This window comes from Oncorhynchus kisutch, linkage group LG11 (genome assembly GCF_002021735.2).
Source record: "Oncorhynchus kisutch isolate 150728-3 linkage group LG11, Okis_V2, whole genome shotgun sequence".
In the NCBI taxonomy this organism is placed as follows: domain Eukaryota; kingdom Metazoa; phylum Chordata; class Actinopteri; order Salmoniformes; family Salmonidae; genus Oncorhynchus; species Oncorhynchus kisutch.
Genome location: NC_034184.2, coordinates 6,059,970 through 6,085,800, shown reverse-complemented (window position 1 = coordinate 6,085,800; position 25,831 = coordinate 6,059,970). Strand labels below are relative to the sequence as shown.

At 42.2% G+C, this 25,831-nt stretch overlaps 1 protein-coding gene across 7 annotated transcripts in view; it reads left to right on the top strand.

Moving 5' to 3' along the window:
* Positions 1–25,628, top strand: part of LOC109875870 (phosphatase and actin regulator 2-like) — a 78,924-nt gene extending 53,296 nt beyond the window's left edge. For 3 of the 7 annotated variants that reach the window (XM_031835207.1, XM_031835211.1, XM_031835210.1), the window contains exons 3-13: positions 2,685–2,759; positions 3,301–3,447; positions 6,868–7,101; positions 11,722–12,259; positions 13,922–14,106; positions 14,796–14,952; positions 16,568–16,623; positions 19,754–19,815; positions 21,749–21,886; positions 22,638–22,714; positions 22,872–24,321. In XM_031835207.1, the coding sequence (XP_031691067.1) occupies positions 2,685–2,759; positions 3,301–3,447; positions 6,868–7,101; positions 11,722–12,259; positions 13,922–14,106; positions 14,796–14,952; positions 16,568–16,623; positions 19,754–19,815; positions 21,749–21,886; positions 22,638–22,714; positions 22,872–22,887 (1,685 nt within the window). In that variant the 3' untranslated portion in view covers positions 22,888–24,321. The other 4 variants (XM_020468304.2, XM_031835212.1, XM_031835208.1 and 1 more) reach the window with 4 other exon arrangements.
* The last annotated feature ends 203 nt before the right edge of the window (positions 25,629–25,831 follow it).

Genomic DNA, 25,831 nt, shown 5'->3' with positions numbered 1-25,831 from the left:
TCATGTATTATGCTGTAGCCAACTCCTTCATCGTTGTCATTCCACATGTTTTCATGTATTATGCTGTAGCCAACTCCTTCATCGTTGTCATTCCACATGTTTTCATGTATTATGCTGTAGCCAACTCCTTCATCGTTGTCATTCCACATGTTTTCATGTATTATGCTGTAGCCAACTCCTTCATCGTTGTCATTCCACATGTTTTCATGTATTATGCTGTAGCCAACTCCTTCATCGTTGTCATTCCACATGTTTTCATGTATTATGCTGTAGCCAACTCCTTCATCGTTGTCATTCCACATGTTTTCATGTATTATGCTGTAGCCAACTCCTTCATCGTTGTCATTCCACATGTTTTCATGTATTATGCTGTAGCCAACTCCTTCATCGTTGTCATTCCACATGTTTTCATGTATTATGCTGTAGCCAACTCCTTCATCGTTGTCATTCCACATGTTTTCATGTATTATGCTGTAGCCAACTCCTTCATCGTTGTCATTCCACATGTTTTCATGTATTATGCTGTAGCCAACTCCTTCATCGTTGTCATTCCACATGTTTTCATGTATTATGCTGTAGCCAACTCCTTCATCGTTGTCATTCCACATGTTTTCATGTATTATGCTGTAGCCAACTCCTTCATCGTTGTCATTCCACATGTTTTCATGTATTATGCTGTAGCCAACTCCTTCATCGTTGTCATTCCACATGTTTTCATGTATTATGCTGTAGCCAACTCCTTCATCGTTGTCATTCCACATGTTTTCATGTATTATGCTGTAGCCAACTCCTTCATCGTTGTCATTCCACATGTTTTCATGTATTATGCTGTAGCCAACTCTTTCATCGTTGTCATTCCACATGTTTTCATGTATTATGCTGTAGCCAACTCCTTCATCGTTGTCATTCCACATGTTTTCATGTATTATGCTGTAGCCAACTCCTTCATCGTTGTCATTCCACATGTTTTCATGTATTATGCTGTAGCCAACTCCTTCATCGTTGTCATTCCACATGTTTTCATGTATTATGCTGTAGCCAACTCCTTCATCGTTGTCATTCCACATGTTTTCATGTATTATGCTGTAGCCAACTCCTTCATCGTTGTCATTCCACATGTTTTCATGTATTATGCTGTAGCCAACTCCTTCATCGTTGTCATTCCACATGTTTTCATGTATTATGCTGTAGCCAACTCCTTCATCGTTGTCATTCCACATATTTTCATGTATTATGCTGTAGCCAACTCCTTCATCGTTGTCATTCCACATGTTTTCATGTATTATGCTGTAGCCAACTCCTTCATCGTTGTCATTCCACATGTTTTCATGTATTATGCTGTAGCCAACTCCTTCATCGTTGTCATTCCACATGTTTTCATGTATTATGCTGTAGCCAACTCCTTCATCGTTGTCATTCCACATGTTTTCATGTATTATGCTGTAGCCAACTCCTTCATCGTTGTCATTCCACATGTTTTCATGTATTATGCTGTAGCCAACTCTTTCATCGTTGTCATTCCACATGTTTTCATGTATTATGCTGTAGCCAACTCCTTCATCGTTGTCATTCCACATGTTTTCATGTATTATGCTGTAGCCAACTCCTTCATCGTTGTCATTCCACATGTTTTCATGTATTATGCTGTAGCCAAGTCCTTCATCGTTGTCATTCCACATGTTTTCATGTATTATGCTGTAGCCAACTCCTTCATCGTTGTCATTCCACATGTTTTCATGTATTATGCTGTAGCCAACTCCTTCATCGTTGTCATTCCATATGTTTTCATGTATTATGCTGTAGCCAACTCCTTCATCGTTGTCATTCCACATGTTTTCATGCCAAACATGACATGAAACTTGTGCCATTCGCTATCCCCTCACATGATTAACATCCCCGCAAAGTTTTAATCTATTGGTTTGCATCTTGCGTGACTCTGCCATTCCGGGCAAACTACATAGTGTATACCCTAACTAAAGTATATCTTGTGGATTTGACATTTATGTAAAAATGTGAAGCTTGATTAAAATAATATCAGCAGGCTAGGGGTAGGTTTGACAGGAGTGAGTGTAATCATGGGTTTAATTTCTCAAGCATCCTCCACTGTTTCTGTACTATGTATGATGTAACACAGAACTAAATGAAGTGATATCTGATCATCATATGCAATCTTGTTGAGCTATTCATGTCATACTAGACCTGGCTTCAAATAGTTTGACCATTTGATTAAGCCTGTCTGAATGCCAGCTGGGTCGGACAGCTATTTAAAGAAAAACAATACTACTGGAACCCAATTCTGTCGTCTGTGTCATACCTGTCTGGCTAGTAGTAGGAAGGCCTTCTCAAGTTCATCTTTTGGTGTGATAATCGACTTTTGAACACAAATGCTGTTATTATATATTTTTTTTAACAGAATTTACATATTTAATGGTCTACTTTCCCTACTACATCATGGCTCCATGACCCTAAGCTGTCCATCTGTCACATGGTCTGTTCTAGTTGTATTCTTCTGTGTAATGTTTCCTGGACTTTTATTTCATCCCTGCCGTACATATAGTGTGTGTGTGTGTGCGTGTGTGTGCGTGTGTACACACTGGGTAATATCCTACCCTGTCATTGCAAAGATCACAAAATGAATAATTACATCTGGCCAATGATTAACTCTGCCTTGCTCATGTCCATAGTTCTGGAGAGGAAAATCTCCACGAGGCAAAGTCGAGAGGAGCTGATAAGACGAGGAGTCCTCATTCCTGATCAAGGTGAGAGTTACGGTGGGAAAATGAATGTAATTAACAGTGTGCATTTGTTTAAGGCCCTCCCCCAACCCCCTGTTTCCCTCTGTGGCATTGTCATGCCAAAAACCACTCTCACATGAGCTGCTGTCCTCTACTAACAAATTACCTGAATCAACAAGTTTGTGTTTTTATAACCAGTGGAAAACTCCCTGATGTTAGCTGTTGCTACGATGGGGAAGAAACCCAAACTGCAGTACCATCTAAGTTGTTTGTCCTCCTGGTAGTCACTGAAGAGCAAGAGTAATGAGGCCCAGGAGAGGACTCTGTTGCTGCCCTCAGTAACATCCCCCTCCCCCTACATTGTTACATTCTAATTTAACATTACTTCAAATCTTCAAGGATGAAAAATGACATTTTGTTCTTAAGGGAGTTAATCTCATGGTAAACGTAAATGTCTCAAGCCAGAAGCCTCCTTGTATTCCTCGTGTGTACTGTATACTGAGTGGATGTAAAATAGTCAAATAGCTTCATATCACCCCCTGCTAACTGTTAAATGTTTCCTTAGGACCAGAGGACCCAGTGAACCCTGAAACTCTAAATGGCCACGCCACGCTTAGTCTGGGGTCAGAGGAGGTCAAAGTTGACATAGAGTCTCCTGAAACGCCTTCAGAGGAGAAGACCGAAGAGTCAGAGAATTCTGAAGACAAAGCAGGTATACTGGAATGCTTTTAACATGTTTGTCTGCAAGCAGGCCAAAGCTAAATGAAATGGCAAGATCTAAATCCATTCAGTGTTTGAATAATGTGTCCACTAGCGTTTCCTATTTTGGCTTTGACCTCCAAGCATGAGTCTGAACAGAGCAATAACCCATCCACTGATGGCCAATATTACCCTGTTAGACCTGCAGGAGTATTGCCATCTGAAGCTTTTAACGTGTTGTGGGGGTTTCTCAACTCAATTTGTACTGGTTTTTCCACCCCATATCCATTAAGATGTATCCATCGTTGTTCATCTTTTAGCAGATGGCTGATCGGCACAGGGCTGCACACTCCAGCAGAATGTATCCAGATACACCTTCTATGTTAAATCCCCTTGATGCTTGGATAGAGAAATGAAAGAGTAGAAATCCCCTATTCTTAAGACCTGCAGGTCAAAGGAGTCTGTCACTTCTGCAATGATCAAATGCCTTCTGTACTCTTACTGATCATACCACTGGAGCCAGAACTCTGGCCTCTTCAGATCAATAGTAAGCCACTCCACTGCTCCCCACTTAAGACCAAAGACAAACTGGAATGACCGGCTAGTTCTCTCTCCAACGACAAATTCAGAGTGGTTCAGCTGGTCAATGCAGGTCAGGAAAACTGATTCAATTGAGTTCTCAGTTCATTACAGAGCCATTTGGCGCCCTGTCAGGGCAGATAGACTATGCCTCATCTACAGTGCCCAAGCACTGAGGGCAATGCCTGGCAATAATAATGTGATGCTTTAATGAATGCATCGGGAGCATGGTCGTGACAGCTCAGATGAGTAAGAATGTGGAGAGAAATTCTCCTATGTTGACCCCATAAGATATACTTTATAAGTCCATACTAGATGGACATTTGTCTTCTACTTTTGTCCCCTCTGATATAAACACACACGTTAGGTTAGAGGTCAAGTCACATCATAAAGGTTTGTTAGACCTTTCTTCATACCTCCGATATACAGTGGCTTGTGAAATTATTCACCCCCCTTGGCATTTTTCCTATTTTGTTGCCTTACATCATGGACTTAAATTGTTCTGCTGGAAGGTGAACCTCCATCCCAGTCTCAAATCTCTGGAAGACTGAAACTGAAACGGGTTTCCCTCAAGAATTTCCCTGTATTTAGCACCATCCATCATTCCTTCAATTCTGACCAGTTTGCCAGTCCCTGCCGATGAAAAACATCCCCACAGCATGATGGTGGTCTTATCTAACCAGAGTATCTTCTCAAATCATATCAAATTTAATTTGTCACATACACATGGTTAGCAGATGTTAATGCGAGGGTAGCAAAATGCATGTGCATCTAGTTCCGACCATGCAGTAATAGCTAACAAATAATCTAACCTAACAATTTCACACAAGTGTAAAGGAATTAATAAGAATATGTACATAAAAATATATGAATGAGTGATGGCCGAACAGCTTAGGCAAGATGCAGTAGATGGTATAGAGTATAGTATACAGTACAGTATATACATATGAGATGAGTAATATTATATAAAGTGGCATTGTTTAAAGTGGCTAGTGATACATTTATTACAACCAATTTTTTATAATTAAAGTGGCTAGAGTTGAGTCAGTATGTTGGCAGCAGCCCCTTAATGTTAGTGATGGCTGTTTAACAGTCTGACGGCCTTGAGATAGAAGCTGTTTTTCAGTCTCTCGGTCCCCGCTTTGATGCACCTGTACTGACCTCGCCTTCTGGATGATAGCGGGGTGAACAGGCAGTGGCTCGGGTGGTTGTTGTCCTTGATGATCTTTTTGGCCTTCCTGTGACATCGGGTGGTGTAGGTGTCCTGGAGGGCAGGTAGATTGCCCCCGGTGATGCGTTGTGCAGACCTCACTACCCTCTGGAGAGCCTTGCGGTTGAGGGCGGAGCAGTTGCCGTACCAGGCGGTGATACAGCCCGACAGGATGCTCTCAATTGTGCATCTGTAAAAGTTTGAGTGTTTTTGGTGGCAAGCCGAATTTCGTCTGCCTTCTGAGGTTGAAGAGACCACGCTGTCTGTGTGGGTGGACCATTTCAGTTTTTCCGTGATGTGTACGCCAAGGAACTTAAAAACTTCCCACCTTCTCCACTACTGTCCCGTCGATGTGGATAGGGGGCTGCTCCCTCTGCTGTTTCCTAAAGTCATCTCCTTTGTCTAGTTGACATTGAGTGTGAGGTTATTTTCCTGACACCACACTCTGAGGGCCCTCACCTCCTCCCTGTAGGCCGTCTCGTCGTTGTTGGTAATCAAGCCTACCACTGTAGAGTCGTCTGCAAACTTGATGATTGAGTTGAAGGCGTGTATGGCCACGCAGTCATGGGTGAACAGCGAGTACAGGAGAGGGCTGAGAACGCACCCTTGTGGGGCCCCAGTGTTGAGGATCAGCGGGGTGGAGATGTTGTTACCTATCTTCACAACCTGGGGGTGGCCCGTCAGGAAGTCCAGGACCCAGTTGCACGGGGCAAGGTCGAGACCCAGGGTACTATGGTGCTAAATGCTGAGCTGTAGTCGATGAACAGCATTCCTACATAGGTATTCCTCATTGTCTCCAACATGCCTTTTGGAGAACACCAAGCGTGTTTGCTTATGTTTTTCTTAAGCAATGGCTTTTTCCTTGCCACTCTTCCGTAAAGCCCAGCTCTGTGGAGTGTGCGGCTTAAAGTGGTCCTATGGACAGATACTCTAATCTCTGCCGTGGAGCTTTGCCTTTAGGGTTATCTTTGGTCTCTTTGTTGCCTCTCTGATTAATGCCCTTCTTGCCTGGTCCGTGAGTTTTGGTGGGCGGCCCTCTCTTGGCAGGTTTGTTGTGGTGCCATATTCTTTACATTTTTTAATAATGGGTTTAACGGTGCTCCGTGGGATGTTCAAAGTTTCAGATATTCTTTTATAACCCAACCCCAATCTGTACTTCTCAACAACAACACAGGTAGACTTTATTTAACTAATTATGTGACTTCTGAAGGTAATTTGTTACACCAGATCTTATTTAGGGGCTTCATAGCAAAGGGGGTGAATACATATGCACGCACCACTTTTCAGTTTAAATTTTTTTAACATTTTCTTTTCACTTCACCAATTTGGACTATTTTGTGTATGTCCATAGCATGACATCCAAATAAAAATCTATTTAAATTACAGGTTGTAATGCAACAAAATAGGAAAAATGCCAACAGGGGTGAATGCTTTTGCATGGCACTGTAAACACACGTTAGGTTGGAGGTCAGGTCACAGCTTAAGGGTTTGTTAGACCTTTCTTCATTCCTCCGATATGCACATAATGCACCGACTTTATGTTCCCCACTTTTACGATTATTAGTGAGACTGTGTCTGTCTGACTCCCTCCATCTGGTATATGACAGGAGAGGTTGCTCTGCTCCCCCTCCTCTACCCTCGTAGTGACAAATGAAAACAAAGCTACTCCAAATGGGAACCAGGCCAGAATGAACCAGGCCAGAACGCGGGAGGCCCCACAAAAAAGCCCTACCACTGCAACTCCCAAATCAGCTGGTGGGGTTACAGCAGGGCGCAGGGACGGAACCATGGGCGGTAAAAAGCTGGCCAAAAGCACAGGCAAGCAAGCTACTGCTCTGTCCCACAAACAAAACCCTCGAAACAATTACAGTGGGAGCGGTGAGTATCAGTGGTGCTGGTTGGTTGGGAGAGAGCGAGAGAGAAGCCTGTTTGCATGCAAAACCCGTCTTTGCATGTGGAAGGCCTCCCTCTGTCCATCAGTCCATCCATCCTTGTCCCCCCTCAGGAATGAATGGTAGTGTCCATACTAGAATAGGCTGAGGATTTACAGTAGTTGAAAGTTGTTGTTTTTTTGTAGCAAAAAGGGAAGTGAGAAGAGTGTGTACAGAGTGTTGCCTGCAAAGACTTTTACACAGCAGAGCACTACAATGAGACGATGTGTCCCATTTGTATTCCCCTGCTTGCTGTCTGCCTGCTGCCTCTCTGCCTGCTGCCTTCCTGCTGCCTTCCTTCTGCCTGCCTGCGTCTGTCTGTTGTTTGCCTGCTGTCTACTTGCTGTCTGCCTGCTGCCTTCCTGCTGCCTTCCTTCTGCCTGCCTGCGTCTGTCTGTTGTTTGCCTGTTGTCTACTTGCTGTCTGCCTGCTGCCTTCCTGCTGCCTTCCTTCTGCCTGCCTGCGTCTGTCTGTTGTTTGCCTGTTGTCTACTTGCTGTCTGCCTGCTGCCTTCCTGCTGCCTACCTGCTGTCTGCCTGCCTGCCTTCTTCCTGCCTGCTGTCTGCCTCTGAGAACCCTTGCTCATGTGGTTTATTTTTGTCTTTGGTGCATGAGGATCTGGTTCATGGATCGTTTGGTTCCCCAGGTCCTGCGTGGCCATGTCTGTCTGTCTGTCTGTCTGTCTGTCTGTCTGTGTGCCAGCGTCTGTGCACATGTCTCATTTTTTTTTTTTTTTTTTTTTTTTTTTTTTTTTTCACCTTTATTTAACCAGGTAGGCTAGTTGAGAACAAGTTCTCATTTACAACTGCGACCTGGCCAAGATAAAGCATAGCAGTGTGAGCATACAACAAAGAGTTACACATGGAGTAAACAATTAACAAGTCAATAACACAGTAGAAAACGAAGGGGGGGTCTATATACAATGTGTGCAAAAGGCATGAGGAGGTAGGCAAATAATTTTTTTGACCCCATTAGAATAAACTATGCTACTCAGGGCCAATAGTGTTGCATGTGATGGGCATGCCTGCCAAACTATGTATTTTATGAGTTTCTGTAAAGAAATGCCATATTTTGGGCTCTCCATATTTCTGTTTTATGTCCATTGTTATTCTCTGGCTATAGTAATCTTTGAGTTCGCATTGTTCTTTTGTTGAGTGACAGTAGTTTATTGAGTTCGCATTGTTCTCTTGTTGAGTGACAGTAGTTTATTGAGTTCACATTGTTCTCTTGTTGAGTGACAGTAGTTTATTGAGTTCACATTGTTCTCTTGTTGAGTGACAGTTTATTGAGTTCGCATTGTTCTCTTATTGAGTGACAGTAGTTTATTGAGTTCACATTGTTCTCTTGTTGAGTGACAGTAGTTTATTGAGTTCACATTGTTCTCTTGTTGGATGACAGTTTATTGAGTTCACACTGTTCTCTTGTTGAGTGACAGTAGTTTATTGAGTTCACATTGTTCTCTTGTTGAGTGACAGTAGTTTATTGAGTTCACATTATTCTCTTGTTGAGTGACAGTAGTTTATTGAGATCACATTGTTCTCTTGTTGAGTGACAGTAGTTTATTGAGTTCACATTGTTCTCTTGTTGAGTGACAGCAGTTCATTGAGTTCACATTGTTCTCTTGTTGAGTGACAGTTAATTGAGTTCACATTATTCTCTTGTTGAGTGACAGTTTATTGAATTCACATTGCTCTCCTGTTGAGTGACAGTTTATTGAGTTCGCATTGTTCTCTTATTGAGTGACAGTAGTTTATTGAGTTCGCATTGTTCTCTTGTTGAGTGACAGTAGTTTATTGAGTTCACATTGTTCTCTTGTTGGATGACAGTTTATTGAGTTCACACTGTTCTCTTGTTGAGTGACAGTAGTTTATTGAGTTCACATTGTTCTCTTGTTGAGTGACAGTAGTTTATTGAGTTCACATTGTTCTCTTGTTGAGTGACAGTAGTTTATTGAGATCACATTGTTCTCTTGTTGAGTGACAGTAGTTTATTGAGTTCACATTGTTCTCTTGTTGAGTGACAGCAGTTCATTGAGTTCACATTGTTCTCTTGTTGAGTGACAGTTAATTGAGTTCACATTATTCTCTTGTTGAGTGACAGTTTATTGAATTCACATTGCTCTCCTGTTGAGTGACAGTAGTTCATTTGGTTTTGAATAGCTTCGGTATATCTACCAAATGGCGTTTCCACAATACAACCTCTATCTACAATACGGCCTGTATCCAAAATACGACCTGTATCCACAGTACGACCTCTATCCACAATACGGCCTGTATCCACAATACCACCTCTATCCACAATATGACCTTTGGAGCACCTTAAATGAAATGTGAGGCAAAAGGGCAAATTCCCACTTCCATCATTCACTGAATCAGATTGCTCATTCAGATTAGCAAATTTAGGCATGACATGCCAGCAACAAACACTGGCACTACACATTCAAGTATATCTGACCAAATTATGAAAGACAAGTAATATTTAACTCTGTAAAGTGAGTGTGGAAGAGGTGAAAAAATGGTTGTCTATCAAAAATGGCAACCCACTGGTGGTCTGACAACTGGGATAGAAAATTACTGAGGATAATAGTGGACGATATTGCCACTCCCATTTGCCATATCTTCAATTGAAGCCTACTAGAAAGTGTGTGACCTCAGGCCTGGAGGGAAGCAAAAGTCATTCTCCCACTTAAGAACAATAATGCCCCTTTAACTGGCTTAAATAGCCGACCAATCGGCATATTACCAAACCTTAGTAAACTTTTTGAAAAAATTGTGTTTGACCAGATGCAATGCTATTTTACAGTAAACAAATTGACAACAGACTTTCAGCACACTAATAGGGAAGGACATTCAACAACCACAGCACTTACACAAATGTCTGATGATTGGCTGAGAGAAATTGATGATAAAACGATTGTGGGGGCTGTTTTGTTAGACTTCAGTGTGGCTTTTGACATTAACGATCATAGTCTGCTGCTGGAAAACATATGTGTTATGGCTTTACACCCCCAGCTATAATGTGCATATAGAGTTACTTGTCTAACAGAACACAGAGGGTGTTCTTTAATGGAAGCCTCTCCAATATAATCCAGGTAGGACATCTGTACTAGGATTAAATGTCAGGAATTGTGAAAAACTGAGTTTAAATGTCTTAGGCGAAGGTGTATGTAAACTTCTGACTTCAACTGCACATTTAAACTCAGTTTTTCACAATTCCTGACATTTAATCCTAGTAAAAATGTTCTATGGGATTGAGGTCAGGGCTTTGTGATGGCCACTCCAATACCTTGACTTTGTTGTCCTTAAGCCATTTTGCCACAATTTTGGAAGTATGCTTGGGGTCATTGTCCATTTGGAAGACCCATTCCTGACTGATGTCTTGAGATGCTGCTTCAATATATCCACATAATTGTATTTTCTAATGATGCCATCTATCTTGTGAAGTGCACCAGTCCCTCCTGCAGCAAAGCACCCCCAGAACATGATGCTGCCACCCACGTGCTTCACGGTTGGGATGGTGTTCTTCGGCTTGCAAGCCTCTCCCTTTTTCCTCCAAACATAACAATGGTCATTATGGCCAAACAGTTCTATTTTTGTTTAATCAGATCAGAGGACATTTCTCCAAAAAGTACAATCTTTGTCCCCATGTGCAGTTGCAAACCGTAGTCTGGCTTTTTTATGTCGGTTTTGGAGCAGTGGCTTCTAGTGGTCGACCGATTAATCAGAATGTTTTCATAACAATCGGAAATCGGTATTTTGGGGCGCCGATTTATTTAACTAGGCAAGTCAGTTAAGAACACATTCTTATTTTCAATGACGGCCTAGGAACGGTGGGTTAACTTGTTCAGGGGCAGATCAACAGATTTTCACCTTGTCAGCTCGGGGGATCCAATCTTGCAACCTTACAGTAAACTAGGCCAACGCAATAACGACCTGCCTCTCTCTTGTTGCACTCCACAAGGAGACTGCCTGTTACGCAAATGCAGTAAGCCAAGGTAAGTTGCTAGCTAGCATTCAACTTATCTTATAAAAAACAATCAATCATAACCACTAGTTAACTACACATGGTTAATGATATTACTAGATATTATCTAGCATGTCCTGCGTTGCATATAATCTGACTGAGCATACAAGCATACAAGTATCTAAGCATCTGACTGAGCGGTGGTAGGCAGAAGCAGGCGCGTAAACATTCATTCAAACAGCACTTTCGTGCGTTTTGCCAGCAGCTCTTCGTTGTGCTGACCAAGGATTACCCTGACCCTGGCCGTGACCCCACTCTCAGAGGGTGTGTCATTGAGAGTTGGGATATGCACAAAACGCGTGCTAATAATACACTCAAATTATTATAATTATTTTACTCTTCTATTTCTATCACATGACCACAACATTCTATAGAACGTATATATATATTTGTTATATCATTGACTGTTAATGTTCCAGATTTGTTCCAGCTCTGAAGTCATTTAAAATGACAGCAAAAACAAAAGCGCATAAAATACAACAGGACATCATCCAGTTTTTGCTGTTGTTTCAAATAAACCTAATGAAGTTTCCTCTCCTCTTAGCCAAATCCTCTCATCCTAAGAAAACTGGAGGCACATCCAAGACCACGGCCCAGTCCTCATCCTCCTCATCGTCCACACAGTGTAACACAAAGATCTCGAAGGACAGGCCTGCCAATCCAACCGGGACAGAGAAGACCAACAAGCGCGAGCTCCAACTAGCAACTGACCCTTCCCGCTTCTCTGGAGCCCCCAAGGCCTCCCCAGACACAGACAGCCTACCAGGTGAAAGACGGCTCACGGGTCCTGGGGATGGGAACCAGGGGGGTAAGGAGGATCCCTCTTCTGGCCCAGAGGGCAGGCCTGCTGCTCAGGATAACTCCTCTCTGCCTGGGGTGGATAAAGACAATGCCTCAGGTGCTGGCCCTCAGGACCCTGGAGAGAAAGCACCCCTTGTCAACAGCACCACTGAGGACACTTCCTTCACTGAGTCTCAAAGTGAGAGCTCCACGGAGGAAGCCCTGGGGACTGGGAAAGATGGAGGAGGTGACCATGAGCAACAGTCGGGGGACGAAGACCATGACTTAGAGAAAAATCAGAGGTATGTCTCTAGTGCAGAAAAGCCATTTTATGGGGTTTCGTACAGACAAAAAACAGCACAGAAAATGTTAATGTTCAGCAATGCCACAAAGCCACTTCATAAGGGTATGAACAACAGAATTATAATAACATTTATATTGTATGAACATTCTTGCAGACAGAACCATATAGTTGAAGTCTCATTATATTTGAAGTATGTTCCCAGGCTGTACTGTGGTATTCTGCTAGCTACTGTACTCCAAACACCTACTGGAGCAGCTGAACAGATGCTTGCTGAAAATCTATATTGAAGCATGGCAATGTTCTTTCATCATCTCAGAGAATGACATTCATCAGAAAAGGTTGCGAGTTTTGAGACGCATCTGATTAAGCATGGCCTTGTTTATCATGAGCATCCTGCTACAGATGTAGGGTCTTAATTTGATCACCCTGTTACTTGGGAACTTTCCTGCAATGCAGGACATTTTAAACTGATAGTGTACTTGAGGTTTAAAAAGTATTCTGAAGTTTGTAATTTCCACTTAGAAATCAGACTTGATTTTCCCTTATGAAAAATGTATCAACCCCTACAAAAATGTCCATTAATTATAATCCACATAACATTTCACATTTCCTGTTGCTGCAAGATTTTTTTCCTGCTGTAGCAAACTGGCTCAAATGAAGGTCTTACATCTGTATGCGGGAAACACACTCCGTCATATTGTACATGCAGGAATGGAAGGGAAACTAGTTCTAGCTGTCTCCTGCTACAAGGCTTTTGAGTTGTGCACTTTGCATCCATATAGCAGGTCTGAGTTCATAAAGTGAAGCAGACCTGGGTCAAACGCAGACATATTTCAAAGTATTTGAGATATTTGAGGTACACTTGATGTAGCTTGAATTCTGCACTTTTGGGATCATTCCATTTGTTCTATCAAACCAGGCCAATTAAATCAAGTGCATTTCAAGTATTTGAAAGTAGTTGAGTTATATATTTGACCCAGGCGGGTAGTAGCTGAAGAAAATAAAAGGGTGTCTTACATCATGTTTGCTCTTATGAAACTTTGGAATGAAATCAGGTGGTATTGGTAGGAAAGCTCTTTACTGCAATCACGATTACCATAATAATACAGTATGCTTTACAAAACTCCATCGAAGGGATGATGTAAGTCTTACTGCACGTGTAAATGGTCAGCAGCATTGGGAGTCAGATAGCACTGCAGATTCAGAAGACAGCACAGCAGTGTAAAAAGCTATTCTGTGTGGAATATTGTACTTTATAATTGACTGATATACACTTATTCTCCCAGAGAAGCTTGATCATTTCCCAGGGGTATTGCACTTGGTCATGCGTGGGATGTTCCCCAATGCTGGAAGGGGGGCTTGAGTGAAAAGTTTGGGAACCCCTGCTGTAAGTCACAGAACCCTGTCTGTGAAGTATGCCTTCAACCATTGGATATAGGATAGTTTATCTTGCATGATGCCAGGTTCATGAGGAAAAACCTTTTGGGAAAGAAAAGGCCTGTTTTCACCAGCGTTTTGGTCTATACACCCTTTATCTACATTTTGAAATCGCCATGTTCCATTATGCAACGAGGACAACCATGGACATGATAAATCAATCAATAGACAAGAATCAATCAAGTAAGAACGCTTTATCAGAGTTTTGATGATATGATTCCAGGCCTACTAATGGGATTGGTGAGAAGCTCCACAGTGTTAACCTGGAGAGCCCAGAGGTTACAGTCATCCCAGACAGTACTACGGAGTCTGACTACCACTCCATAGTCAGCGACTCCGACTCAGATGGGCCCATCCTCTACCGAGACGAAGAAGAGGACGAGGATGAGGAGGACGAGTATACCACAAGTAAGGAATCCGTCACAGATATAGAAGCTTACAGCTAATTGTATTCTAGCCTTTAGTCAGTCAGTCTTCATGTATGCTGTCCAGCCTTAAATTAATCCATAGCCACTAGTGCACTCACTGCACAAAGTGAAATCTAAGCAAGCCTAAATATCTTATATTGAGGGATAATTCACTTAAAATAAGTGTTGTTCTTTTCTTACCAAGCTAAATGATCTTACGGCAGATCTTTTTGCTGATTTGATTTTATTAACCAAGATATTTTAATCGTCTTAAGGTAAAATATCTTGAAACATATCTTAATTTAGCTTATTTCTAATTAACAACAAAAAATTATCTGCCAATGATGTGAGATAATTTTGCTTGGTAAAAAAAATGAAAGAAACATATTTTACGTGAATTATCCCTCTATAAGATATTTAGGCTTGCTTAGATTGAACTTTTACAGTGATAGAAATACGGAAAACACCCATGAAACAAGGACTAGAAACAAGGACTAGAAACAAGGACTAGAAACAAGGACTAGACACATGGACAAGGAACAACCAAAACACAGTTGAAAACAATGTCACTTCTTGTGTTTCTTTCTGGGAGGTTTTATGTGTACTAGTATATGTACTGCACAGAATACTTTCCTACAGTATAAAACTGGGGGGCTAGCTGGATTTACATGACTATTATTGGTTTTGTAGGCTCTCTAGCCAGTAAGATCCGCCGCAGGGACACCCTGGCCATCAGACTTGGCAACCGGCCCAGCAAGAGAGAGCTGGAGGAGAAGAACATCCTGCCTCGTACCTCTGAGACCGAGAGGCAGGAACTCCGCCAGCAGATTCACTCCAAGCTAGTGAGGTACAGAGTACACCCCTGGAATCATGCACACATATAGACACACACACATGCCGGTGTTTCCGCTACACTCATTTTCCTGTGGTGCTGCGCAACGGCAAAATCATTGCCGCCACGCAACAATGGAACATGAATTCCTGTGAAAACAAAACGAACAATTACTGGAAAAATCTAACAACCCCATAGTAGAATAGTTGATATATTTACCTAGTCGGCTAGATACATCTTTTTAACAAGTCAGATAAATAAATATTCCACAGGGCATGGAAACATGCATTCTGACAAGTAGTCAATGCACAACAATTCTTGCAATCGTGAAAACAACAGTTTTAATGGCTTTTGTTTGGGAATCCCAGCTTTTCATTCCTACTTTATTTATTTCTCAACTCATAAATATGCGTGAAATACGCCATTTTAAACCTGGGGTTTTTAACAGACGCATGGTTACACATTACCACTCTGCAATTTGCAGTGTGCATAGGGAAGAGTGGGGCTAAATGTAACACTGGTTAGTTGTAGGCCTCTCTACCTCAACATAATTTCTTTGGAATGACATAAAAAAAATTGTGATGAGAGATAATATTTTTTGTTGATCAAGAGTAGTGGAAACAGGGAAAGTGTTGGGGGAAGAATTGTGACATGACGTGGTTTCTGTGAGAAGTACAGGCAGGGGGCTTTTTACCCCAGGTGGCAAGTTACCCTAAGTTACCCTAACAGGTAGGCCTAAATCATATTCAGAGTTTATGCACGTTTTTTGGGACATAAAATGAATATGATAATAACTAGTTAAAAGACCACATTTGAGATCTGGCTAATGATTAGCCCAATAGGGTAAATGCAGATAGGCAAACCCATGCTTCAGCATATTTATTTGCGTTTAGCAGCATCAGTTGGGATAAAGGTGATAATGTTTATTGCTAACAGCATAGCTGATAATATGGACCATGCATAGGATATATACTGTACATGGCCCAATATATTCAAATAATTTTACTAATGTGTTATTGGGCTAATTTCTGGAGGTGGAAATTCTATTTTAGATGGTGTCAGCATAATTTTTTTTAAATTCATAATTTTAAAAAGTCACCAGAACTGAGCTCCTCAGTCCTTCAACATAAAAATGATAGGAGGGACCCACCCTCTTCAACCCCCCTCCGCGACCTTTTCCCCTCACTCCTTTTCCCCCCACTGCTACACATGTTTCCAGAGGAAACACTGACACACACCACTGTCTGAAGCAGCAGTAGGTGTCTCTAGCTTTGGGATCCACCACTCCAGAAGACCCGGCATGACTTGCTGTGGGTATAACCCAAGGCTTCTTCTAAGTTTCCACTCATCAGTGGGGGGTTGATAACATTACCCTGGGTGGGCTATTAAAGTTGTGGATAGAATAATGAGATGTGATGGAGCCAAGTCTCCAAAACCTACAGTATTTGTTTGTCATCAAGATTATATCTAATATGAAATAACTGTTCTGGTGTGAGATTCCTGAATATTTGGTAGCACTAAAATCATCTTTCATCCAAGGGACTTAAAATGATCCTAGTGCTACAAAGCTTTTGGGGAACTAATCACAGTGGTGTTGTCTCACTTCCTTCTCCCTCTCTGTCCCTCACAGACGACTTAGTCAGAGGCCCAGTACTGAGGAACTGGAGCAGAGGAACATTCTGAAACGTGAGTGATCACAGACAGACAGCACCACAGACAGACAGAACCACAGACTGCACCACACTGGCCCCAGTCAGACCACAGACAGACAGGACCACACTGGCCCCAGTCAGACCACAGACAGACAGGACCACACTGGCCCCAGTCAGACCACAGACAGACAGGACCACACTGGCCCCAGTCAGACCACAGACAGACAGGACCACACTGGCCCCAGGCAGACCACAGACAGACAGGACAACACTGGCCCCAGTCAGACTACGTACAGACAGGACCACACTGGCCCCAGTCAGACCATAGACAGACAGAACCACACTGGCCCCAGTCATACCACAGATAGACAGGACCACACTGGCCCCAAGCTGGTTGAGAGAATGCCAAGAGTGTGCAAAGCTGTCATCAAGGCAAAGTGTGGCTATTTGAAGAATCTCAAATATAAAATATGTTTTGATTTGTTTAACACTTTTTTGGTTACTACATGATTCCATATGTGTTGTTTCATAGTTTTGATGTCTTCACTATTATTCTACAATGTAGAAAATAGTAAAAAATAAAGAAAACCCTTGAATGAGTAGGTGTTCTAAAACTTTTGACCGGTAGTGTAGGAATTAGCCTTACAGGTTTTCATAAGGAGAGGGTGTATGTGAATGAATTAGCCTTACAGGTTTTCATTAGAATACATTGTATGTGAATGAATTAGCCAGGCTAGAATCCAAGACTAAGGTGAAGTTGTTCTTCTGGCTTGGATAGTTGTGTATCAAAGTCTATTGGTGCATTGTCATAGAGGCTGCTCATAATGGCTGGAATGGAGCAAATGGAATGGCATTAAACCATGTGTTTGATACCATTACACTGAAACCGCTCCAGCCATTACCACGAGCCAGTTCTCCCCACTTAAGGTGCCACGTTTATTTATTTTACCAGGTAAGTTGACTGAGAACACATTCTTATTTGCAGCAACGACCTGGCGAATAGTTACAGGGGAGGGGGATGTATGAGCCAATTGTAAACTGGGGATTATTAGGTGACCATGATGGTTTGAGGGCCAGATTGGGAATTTAGCCAGGACACCAGGGTTAACACCCCTACTCTTATGATAAGTGCCATGGGATCTTTAATGACCTCAGAGAGTCAGGACACCTGTTGAACGTCCCATCCGAAAGACAGCAACCTACACAGGGCAGTGTCCCCAATCATTGCCCTGGGGCATTGGGATAAAAAAAATATATTAGACCAGAGGAAAGAGAGCCTCCTACTGGCCCTCCAACACCACTTCCAGCAGCATCTGGTCTCCCATCCAGGAACTGACCAGTACCAACACTGCTTAGCTTCAGAAACAAGCCAGCAGTGGTATGCAGGGTGGTATGCTGCTCGCATACATACCTCCTGTGGTCCATTGATATGGAGGGAGGGCCAGTTATCGACTGATAGCCCATCTGCTTTCCCAGTTTATTGGTTAGTAAAATCAGTATGGGGAAACAGATTGCCCCAGATTGATCATGACCAGTCAAAATAAAACAATTTAAGAGGAAAACATCTTGAGCTCTTATTGTGCCAGATAGTGTTAAAACATTGTTGGTCAGAGAATGGCAGGATAAAAGTCAATAGGAATGTGTTCTTTACATATCTAGAATCTTAACTTGATCACCCAGTTGCAGTAGAACTTAGTGCATATTAGGTTTTAAAAAGCTTCTGAAGTTTGTAATTTCCACTTTGAAATTTCTGATTGATTTTCCCTTAGGAAAACTATATCAACCCCTAGAAAAATGTCTATTAAGTGTAATCCATATGATGATGCACATTTTCTGTTGCTGTAGGATTATTTTCCTGCTGTAGCAAACTGGCTCAAATAAAGATCCTACGTCTGTATGTTTACCTGATCATTCTCTATATCTGCTAGAAGCTAACTTTGTTCTAATCAAACTTTATCTGAAGTGCATCGGAACACTTCACAGAAAAATCCTGATACCATATGATGAACAGGCACAAACATGTTCCTGTAATACGGTCAATGTTCACATGGAGACTTCCTGTCTATTAAACAGGAAGCAGTGAAAGGGGGCGATTTTGTTGTTGTCATCTTGCTTGGGTGTTACTGCATTTTTTATGAGATCTTTGTGGTGGAATCATAATACATGTGTCTAAGAGAGAGAGAACAGTTAACTGGCTGTTGCCTTATTGAAAGCAGATGAGTAGCCCTCCAGCAGAAACGCTAACGGCAAAGGTCGCATAGCCTCTCAGGGACGCTATGCACAGCCTCTCAGGGACGCTATGCACAGCCTCTCAGGGACGCTATGCACAGCCTCTCAGAGACGCTATGCACAGCTTCGCAGGGACGCTATGCACAGCCTCGCAGGGACGCTATGCACAGCCTCGCAGGGACGCTATGCACAGCCTCGCAGGGACGCTATGCACAGCCTCTCAGGGACGCTATGCACAGCCTCTTAGGGACGCTATATACAGCCTCTCAGGGACGCTATGCACAGCCTCTCAGGGACGCTATGCACAGCCTCTCAGGGACGCTATGCACAGCCTCTCAGGGACGCTATGCACAGCCTCTCAGGGACGCTATGCACAGCCTCGCAGGGACGCTATGCACAGCCTCGCAGGGACGCTATGCACAGCCTCGCAGGGACGCTATGCACAGCCTCGCAGGGACGTTATGCACAGCCTCGCAGGGATGCTATGCACAGCCTCGCAGGAACGCTATGCACAGCCTCGCAGGGACGCTATGCACAGCCTCGCAGGGACGCTATGCACAGCCTCGCAGGGACGCTATGCACATCTGTTAGAATCTCAACAACTACCTGTTGAAGAATAGAACAATGGTCTATGCTGGGCTCGGGTTGATTATGTATGGTTAACAAAATACAACTCTAAAATCAAAGTTTGTCAGATGTTTTCAGACCTCAAAAGCAGACTTCTGTTGAGATAATTCCATATTCCAGGACATCTGTTTTGTAGATGTAGCCATAAGGCCACACTCCAACATCAATTGGAAAGATAAGCACCGTATCATTTCCAGATCTATCTTTTCCATCCATTTGTAGACCACATTGCTTAATTAATAATCGCTATATTGGGTAGTAAAGTACCACCCCAGCCTACTTACAACTTCTTTTTAATTTCACTGCAGAGACAAATGAAGCTGATCAACATGAAGCCATACAAGAGATTAAAAGGAGACTCTCCCGAAAGGTACTGTCATTTATACTATGTTTAGGTAAGCCTGCTGAATGTCTGCATCTCATTGAGTTTATAGCTGATGACTTGTGTTGATATTTGTGGTACACAGATCCATCTGGTGGACATAGCCGGAACTGAATTAACTGGAACCAAACACATTCAAACTCATATTCACTGAATTACCAGATAATGTCTTAAGTTCTGAATTACCAATAAAAATTCAATCTCATTGACTGAATTACCAAACAATTTATGAATTTATGAATTACCAAACGAATGTCAAACTCATTTAGGGTTATACAATGTGAGGGGGTGCACACATTCACATTCACAGTGTCGCATTCAGAACCCACATTGAAGGTGGAGGAAGATGATTGTGTTTATTCCATTGTTTAAAACAAGTATAATAGAAAATAACAAACTCATCAATTTAGAGTTTTTTGACAGGCCAAAATGCAGCAACTGTATGACTCAGATCAAATCAAATCAAATCAAATTTATTTATATAGCCCTTCGTACATCAGCTGATATCTCAAAGTGCTGTACAGAAACCCAGCCTAAAACCCCAAACAGCAAGCAATGCAGGTGTAGAAGCACGGTGGCTAGGAAAAACTCCCTAGAAAGGCCAATACCTAGGAAGAAACCTAGAGAGGAACCAGGCTATGTGGGGTGGCCAGTCCTCTTCTGGCTGTGCCGGGTGGAGATTATAACAGAACATGGCCAAGATGTTCAAATGTTCATAAATGACCAGCATGGTCGAATAATAATAAGGCAGAACAGTTGAAACTAGAGCAGCAGCACAGTCAGGTGGAAGTTGAAACTGGAGCAGCAGCATGGCCAGGTGGACTGGGGACAGCAAGGAGTCATCATGTCAGGTAGTCCTGGGGCATGGTCCTAGGGCTCAGGTCCTCCGAGAGAGAGAAAGAAAGAGAGAAGGAGAGAATTAGAGAACGCACACTTAGATTCACACAGGACACCGAATAGGACAGGAGAAGTACTCCAGATATAACAAACTGACCCCAGCCCCCCGACACATAAACTACTGCAGCATAAATACTGGAGGCTGAGACAGGAGGGGTCTCATGACTCAGATGCCACAGTGCATACTGTAGGGCATTCCAGCTCTGTGTGAGAAGCATGCCACAGTGCATACTGTAGGGCATTCCAGCTCTGTGTGAGAAGCATGCCTCAGTGTAGTATCAGGCTGCTTGAAATTCCTCAGATTGCTCGCCCCTGTGGTGGCTGGGGGAAGAGGGAATTTTCCAGGGTTAGGCCAACACTGCTTGACCTTAGATATAATGAAGAGAACTGGAGTGTAGTTTCAACACAATGCCCCTGTATGGCATTGTGGAAGGACTTAAACTCTTCCGACAACTCTCTATCCATCTCCCGTGCCGCAGGTGTCTTGTCTAGAAGTCACACTTTACAGTTGTCAATCACTGGCTACTTACACTGAGTATGCCAAACATTAGGAACACCCCCTCAAAACAGCCTCAATTCGTCAGGGCATGGACTCTACAAGGTGTCGAAAGCGTTCCCCAGGGATGCTGGCCCATGTTGACTCCAATGCTTCCCACAGTTGTGTTAAGTTGGCTGTATGTCAAGTTGGCTGTATGTCCTTTGGGTGGTGGACCATTCTTGATACACACCAAGCAACGTTGCAGTTCTTGACACATACTGATGCACCTGGCACCTACTACCATATCCCATTCAAAGGCACTTAAATCTTTTGTCTTGGTCTTTCACCCTCTTAATGGCACACATACACAATCCATGTCTCAATCGTCTCAAGGCTTAGTCCTTCCTTAACCTGTCTCCTCCCCTTCAGCCACACTCACTGAAGTGGATTTAACAAGTGACATCAATAAGGGATCATAGCTTTCACCTGGATTCACCTGGTCAGTATGTCATGGAAAAAGCAGTTGTTCCTACTGTGTTTGTATAGCTGAGTGTGAGGCCGACAGTAGCAGAGCTGGTGGCTCGCCGGATTCTGCGCTTCAATGAGTACGTGGAGTGCACAGATGCTAAGGACTATGACCGTCGCGCAGACAAACCCTGGACCAGGCTCACTCCAGCTGATAAAGTGGGTTCCAGACTCCTACTGTATAATGTTATTGCTAAAGCGATTAAAACACATGACATTCATAATGCCATTAAATACTTGGAATAAGAGAGGCTATAAAAAGGCATAATTAAAACACTTTTTGTTAGCATTTTCTTCCTCATGTATTCCAGCTACCTGAACAATGCTGTAAATACATTATTCACATATAATGAGTTATCTACCATTTAATCTTCAGTTATATTAAATGTGTTGCCTGTCTGAAGCTATTGATGGTCTGATAGTTTGACAATTAATTCATAAATTTGACAATTAATCTATGAATCCCTCAGGCTGCTATCCATAAAGAACTGAATGTTTATATTCCCTCAGGCTGCTATCTGTAAAGAACTGAATGTTTATATTCCCTCAGGCTGCTATCTGTAAAGAACTGAATGTTTATATTCCCTCGGGCTGCTATCCATAAAGAACTGAATGTTTATCTTCCCTCAGGCTGCTATCCGTAAAGAACTGAATGTTTATATTCCCCCAGGCTGCTATCTGTAAAGAACTGAATGTTTATATTCCCCCAGGCTGCTATCTGTAAAGAACTGAATGTTTATATTCCCTCAGGCTGCTATCCATAAAGAACTGAATGTTTATCTTCCCTCAGGCTGCTATCCGTAAAGAACTGAATGTTTATATTCCCCCAGGCTGCTATCCGTAAAGAACTGAATGTTTATATTCCCCCAGGCTGCTATCTGTAAAGAACTGAATGTTTATATTCCCCCAGGCTGCTATCCGTAAAGAACTGAATGAGTTCAAAAGCAAAGAGATGGAAGTTCATGAAGAGAGCAAACAATTTACCAGGTAATGACAACTTGAACATTATTATGACAACTATTAACTTCATTATGAGTGATACAAGATAATAAACTGCTGTTTGATTTAGGCCTAGTAACAGTGTGCTATAAGGTGCAGACTTCAGTTCTGATCCAACAGTGTCTGTTTCCCTGTGCCTTGGCAGATTCCATCGGCCCTGAGGCATTTCTCTCTCCAGTGGGGTTGCTGGTCGGCTGCCGGCACTGCCTAAAGGCTCTCTCTCCCCGCTGCGGGCTTCACCATTGGGCTTTTCCCTGGGGCCTGGATGCCCCTAGGCACGGACACATGGACACCGTCTCCCAGGGCCAACCTGGCTCCAGCTCTACAGATCAATAGAGGTTGATAACATTGGGCCACACCTGCTTACACAGACCTGACCAGACTGGGCTTTAGTGCTGTGTGAAAAGAGACAGACCGAGAGAGAGAGAGGCCAGTATCCATGAAGGACAAAACTGTTGCACTTTGGAACACAGCACTGATTTAATTACCCACATACTTTTTGGCTTCCCTAAAGCACCTTAACAGGCCTTGACCAAGTCCCCATGGGACTGGAAGGGAAATGGTTTTGCAACTATGACAATGTTGTAGGTTAGGCAAGTCCAGCCAAAGGTAACAGTAATCAAATCAATGTTTATTTGTGATATGCACAGGATACAATGTAAACTGTGCAATGCAATGCTTACTTGCAAGCTTTCTCAACAGTGCAATGACAAATATAACCAAATCAGACACATAGTCCTTAACTTAAAATAATCATGGAAGTGCATGGCAAGGTGTTAAGAATAAATTGTTAGTTTTACTGCCATGTGGTCTTGATGGTGGAAATGAAGGTGTTTGGGTCTTGTTTTAAGGGGTGATTGTTGATGCTGATCTCAAAGTGGCTGGGACTACATGAATTTTGCCTAGATAATAAGGAATATGTATCATTACTGTATTTGTCATGTTTTCTAGAACACTTACCATTATTGAGCATATATTTTACAGGGACAGAGCAGAGTGGACCCTATTGATCTATGTAGGCTATTCTTCCACTCCCTCTTTCCAAATTTAGGGCAAGTTCAGAACAAATTGGTCTGCCCTTCAGATTGGTTGAGCTATTAATAATGGATGGTCTGTGTAGTTTGAAAGTATATGATAAATGTTAGTATTTTACAGTCCCAGATGAATCCATTGAGCTTTTTTCCTGGTCATAAAATGTGAAGCATTTCTTTGATATTTCTGTGATGAGGTGCACCAATCAATTTACATTCATTTCGGACTGCTAAGGGCAGCTGTAGAATATAGGAAGAGAACCATAGTATTCATGCTAATGTTTTTCTCATTCTATGGATTTTTTGTACATAATGTATATCAGTTGCATGATCACAAGTTTACTGCCAATTACCCTATAGATTTTTACATTGATGTGATGTACAGGATGAGTTTCGTATTGATGGCGCTATGTGCTGTTCATATGTGAGTACTGTATCTTTGAATTATGTCAGTACATAATATTCATGTATATACAGTACCAGTCAAAAGATTGGACACACCTGCTCATTAAAGGGTTTTTCTTTATTTTTACTATTTTCTACATAGTAGAATAATAGTGAAGACATCAAAACTATGAAATAACACATGGAATCATGTAGTGACCAAAAAAGTGTTAAACAAATCAAAATATATTGGATTTTATATTCTTCAAAGTAGCCACCCTTTGCCTTGATGACAGCTTTGCACATTCTTGGCATTCTCTCAACCAGCTTCATGAGGAATGCTTTTCCAACAGTCTTGAAGGAACCAAAAATCTCAAATTTAGAACAAAGGACAGATTTCCATCGGTCTAATGTCCATTGCTCATGTTTCTTGGCCCACGCAAGTCTCTTCTTCTTATTGGTGTCCTTTAGTACTGGTTTCTATGCAGCAATTCAACAATGAAGGCCTGATTCACGCAGTCTCCTCTGAACAGTTGATGTTGAGATGTCTGTTACTTGAACTCTGAAGCATTTATTTGGGCTGCAATTTCTGAGGCTGGGAACTCTAATGAACTTATCCTCTGCAGCAGAGGTAACTCTGTGTCTTCCTTTCCTGTGGCAGTCCTCATGAGAGCCAGTTTCATCATAGCGCTTGATGGTTTTTGCGACTGCACTTAAAGAAACTTTCAAAGTTATTGAAATTTTCCGTATTGACTGACCTTCATGTCTTAACGTAATGATGGACTGTCGTTTCTCTTTGCTTATTTGAGCTGTTCTTGACATAATATGGACTTGGTCTTTTACCAAATAGGGCTATCTTCTGTGTACCACCCCTACCTTGTCACAACACAACTGATTGGCTAAAATGCATTAAGAAGGAAAGAAATTCCACAAATTAACTTTTAACAAGACACACCTGTTAATTGAAATGCATTCCAGGTGACTACCTCATGAAGCTGGTTGAGAGAATGCCAAGAGTGCAAAGCTGTCATCAAGGCAAAGGGTAGCTACTTTGAAGAATCTAAAATAGAACAAATATTTAGATTTGTTTAACACTTTTTTTTGGTTACTACATGATTCCATATGTGTTATTTCATAGTTTTGATGTTTGATGTTAGTTCTTCATTATTATTCTGCAATGTGGAAAATAGTAGGTATGTCCAAACTTTTGACTGGTACTGTAGATGTATTGCCACTCCCATATCCATCATGCATATACGAGGTCTATATATTCCTCTAAATTGCTTTATTGTTCCGTTGTTGATCACATAGATACCATTTATGCGAAAAATCAACGGTGTATGCTCAGGAAGAAGATGCCATAACCCTTCAGTATTAGCTACATAGACTAAAAGTGACCCCATGGCCACTTAAATGGTGTAATATGTTGACTTAGGGCTCTATTCAATCAGATCCGCCTAAAAATTAAAAGATTCACACACTGAATAGATGCAGTGAAATGTGTTGTTTTACAGGGTCAGTCATAGTAGTACAGTGCCCATGGAGCAAATTAGGGTTAAGTGCCTTGTTCAAGGGCATATCGATAGACCTTGTTGACTTGGGTATTCGAACCAGTGACCTTTTGGTTATTGGCCCAGCGCTCTAACTACTAGGCTACCTGCGAAAGCTTCTAATAACCTGTTTTTGCTTT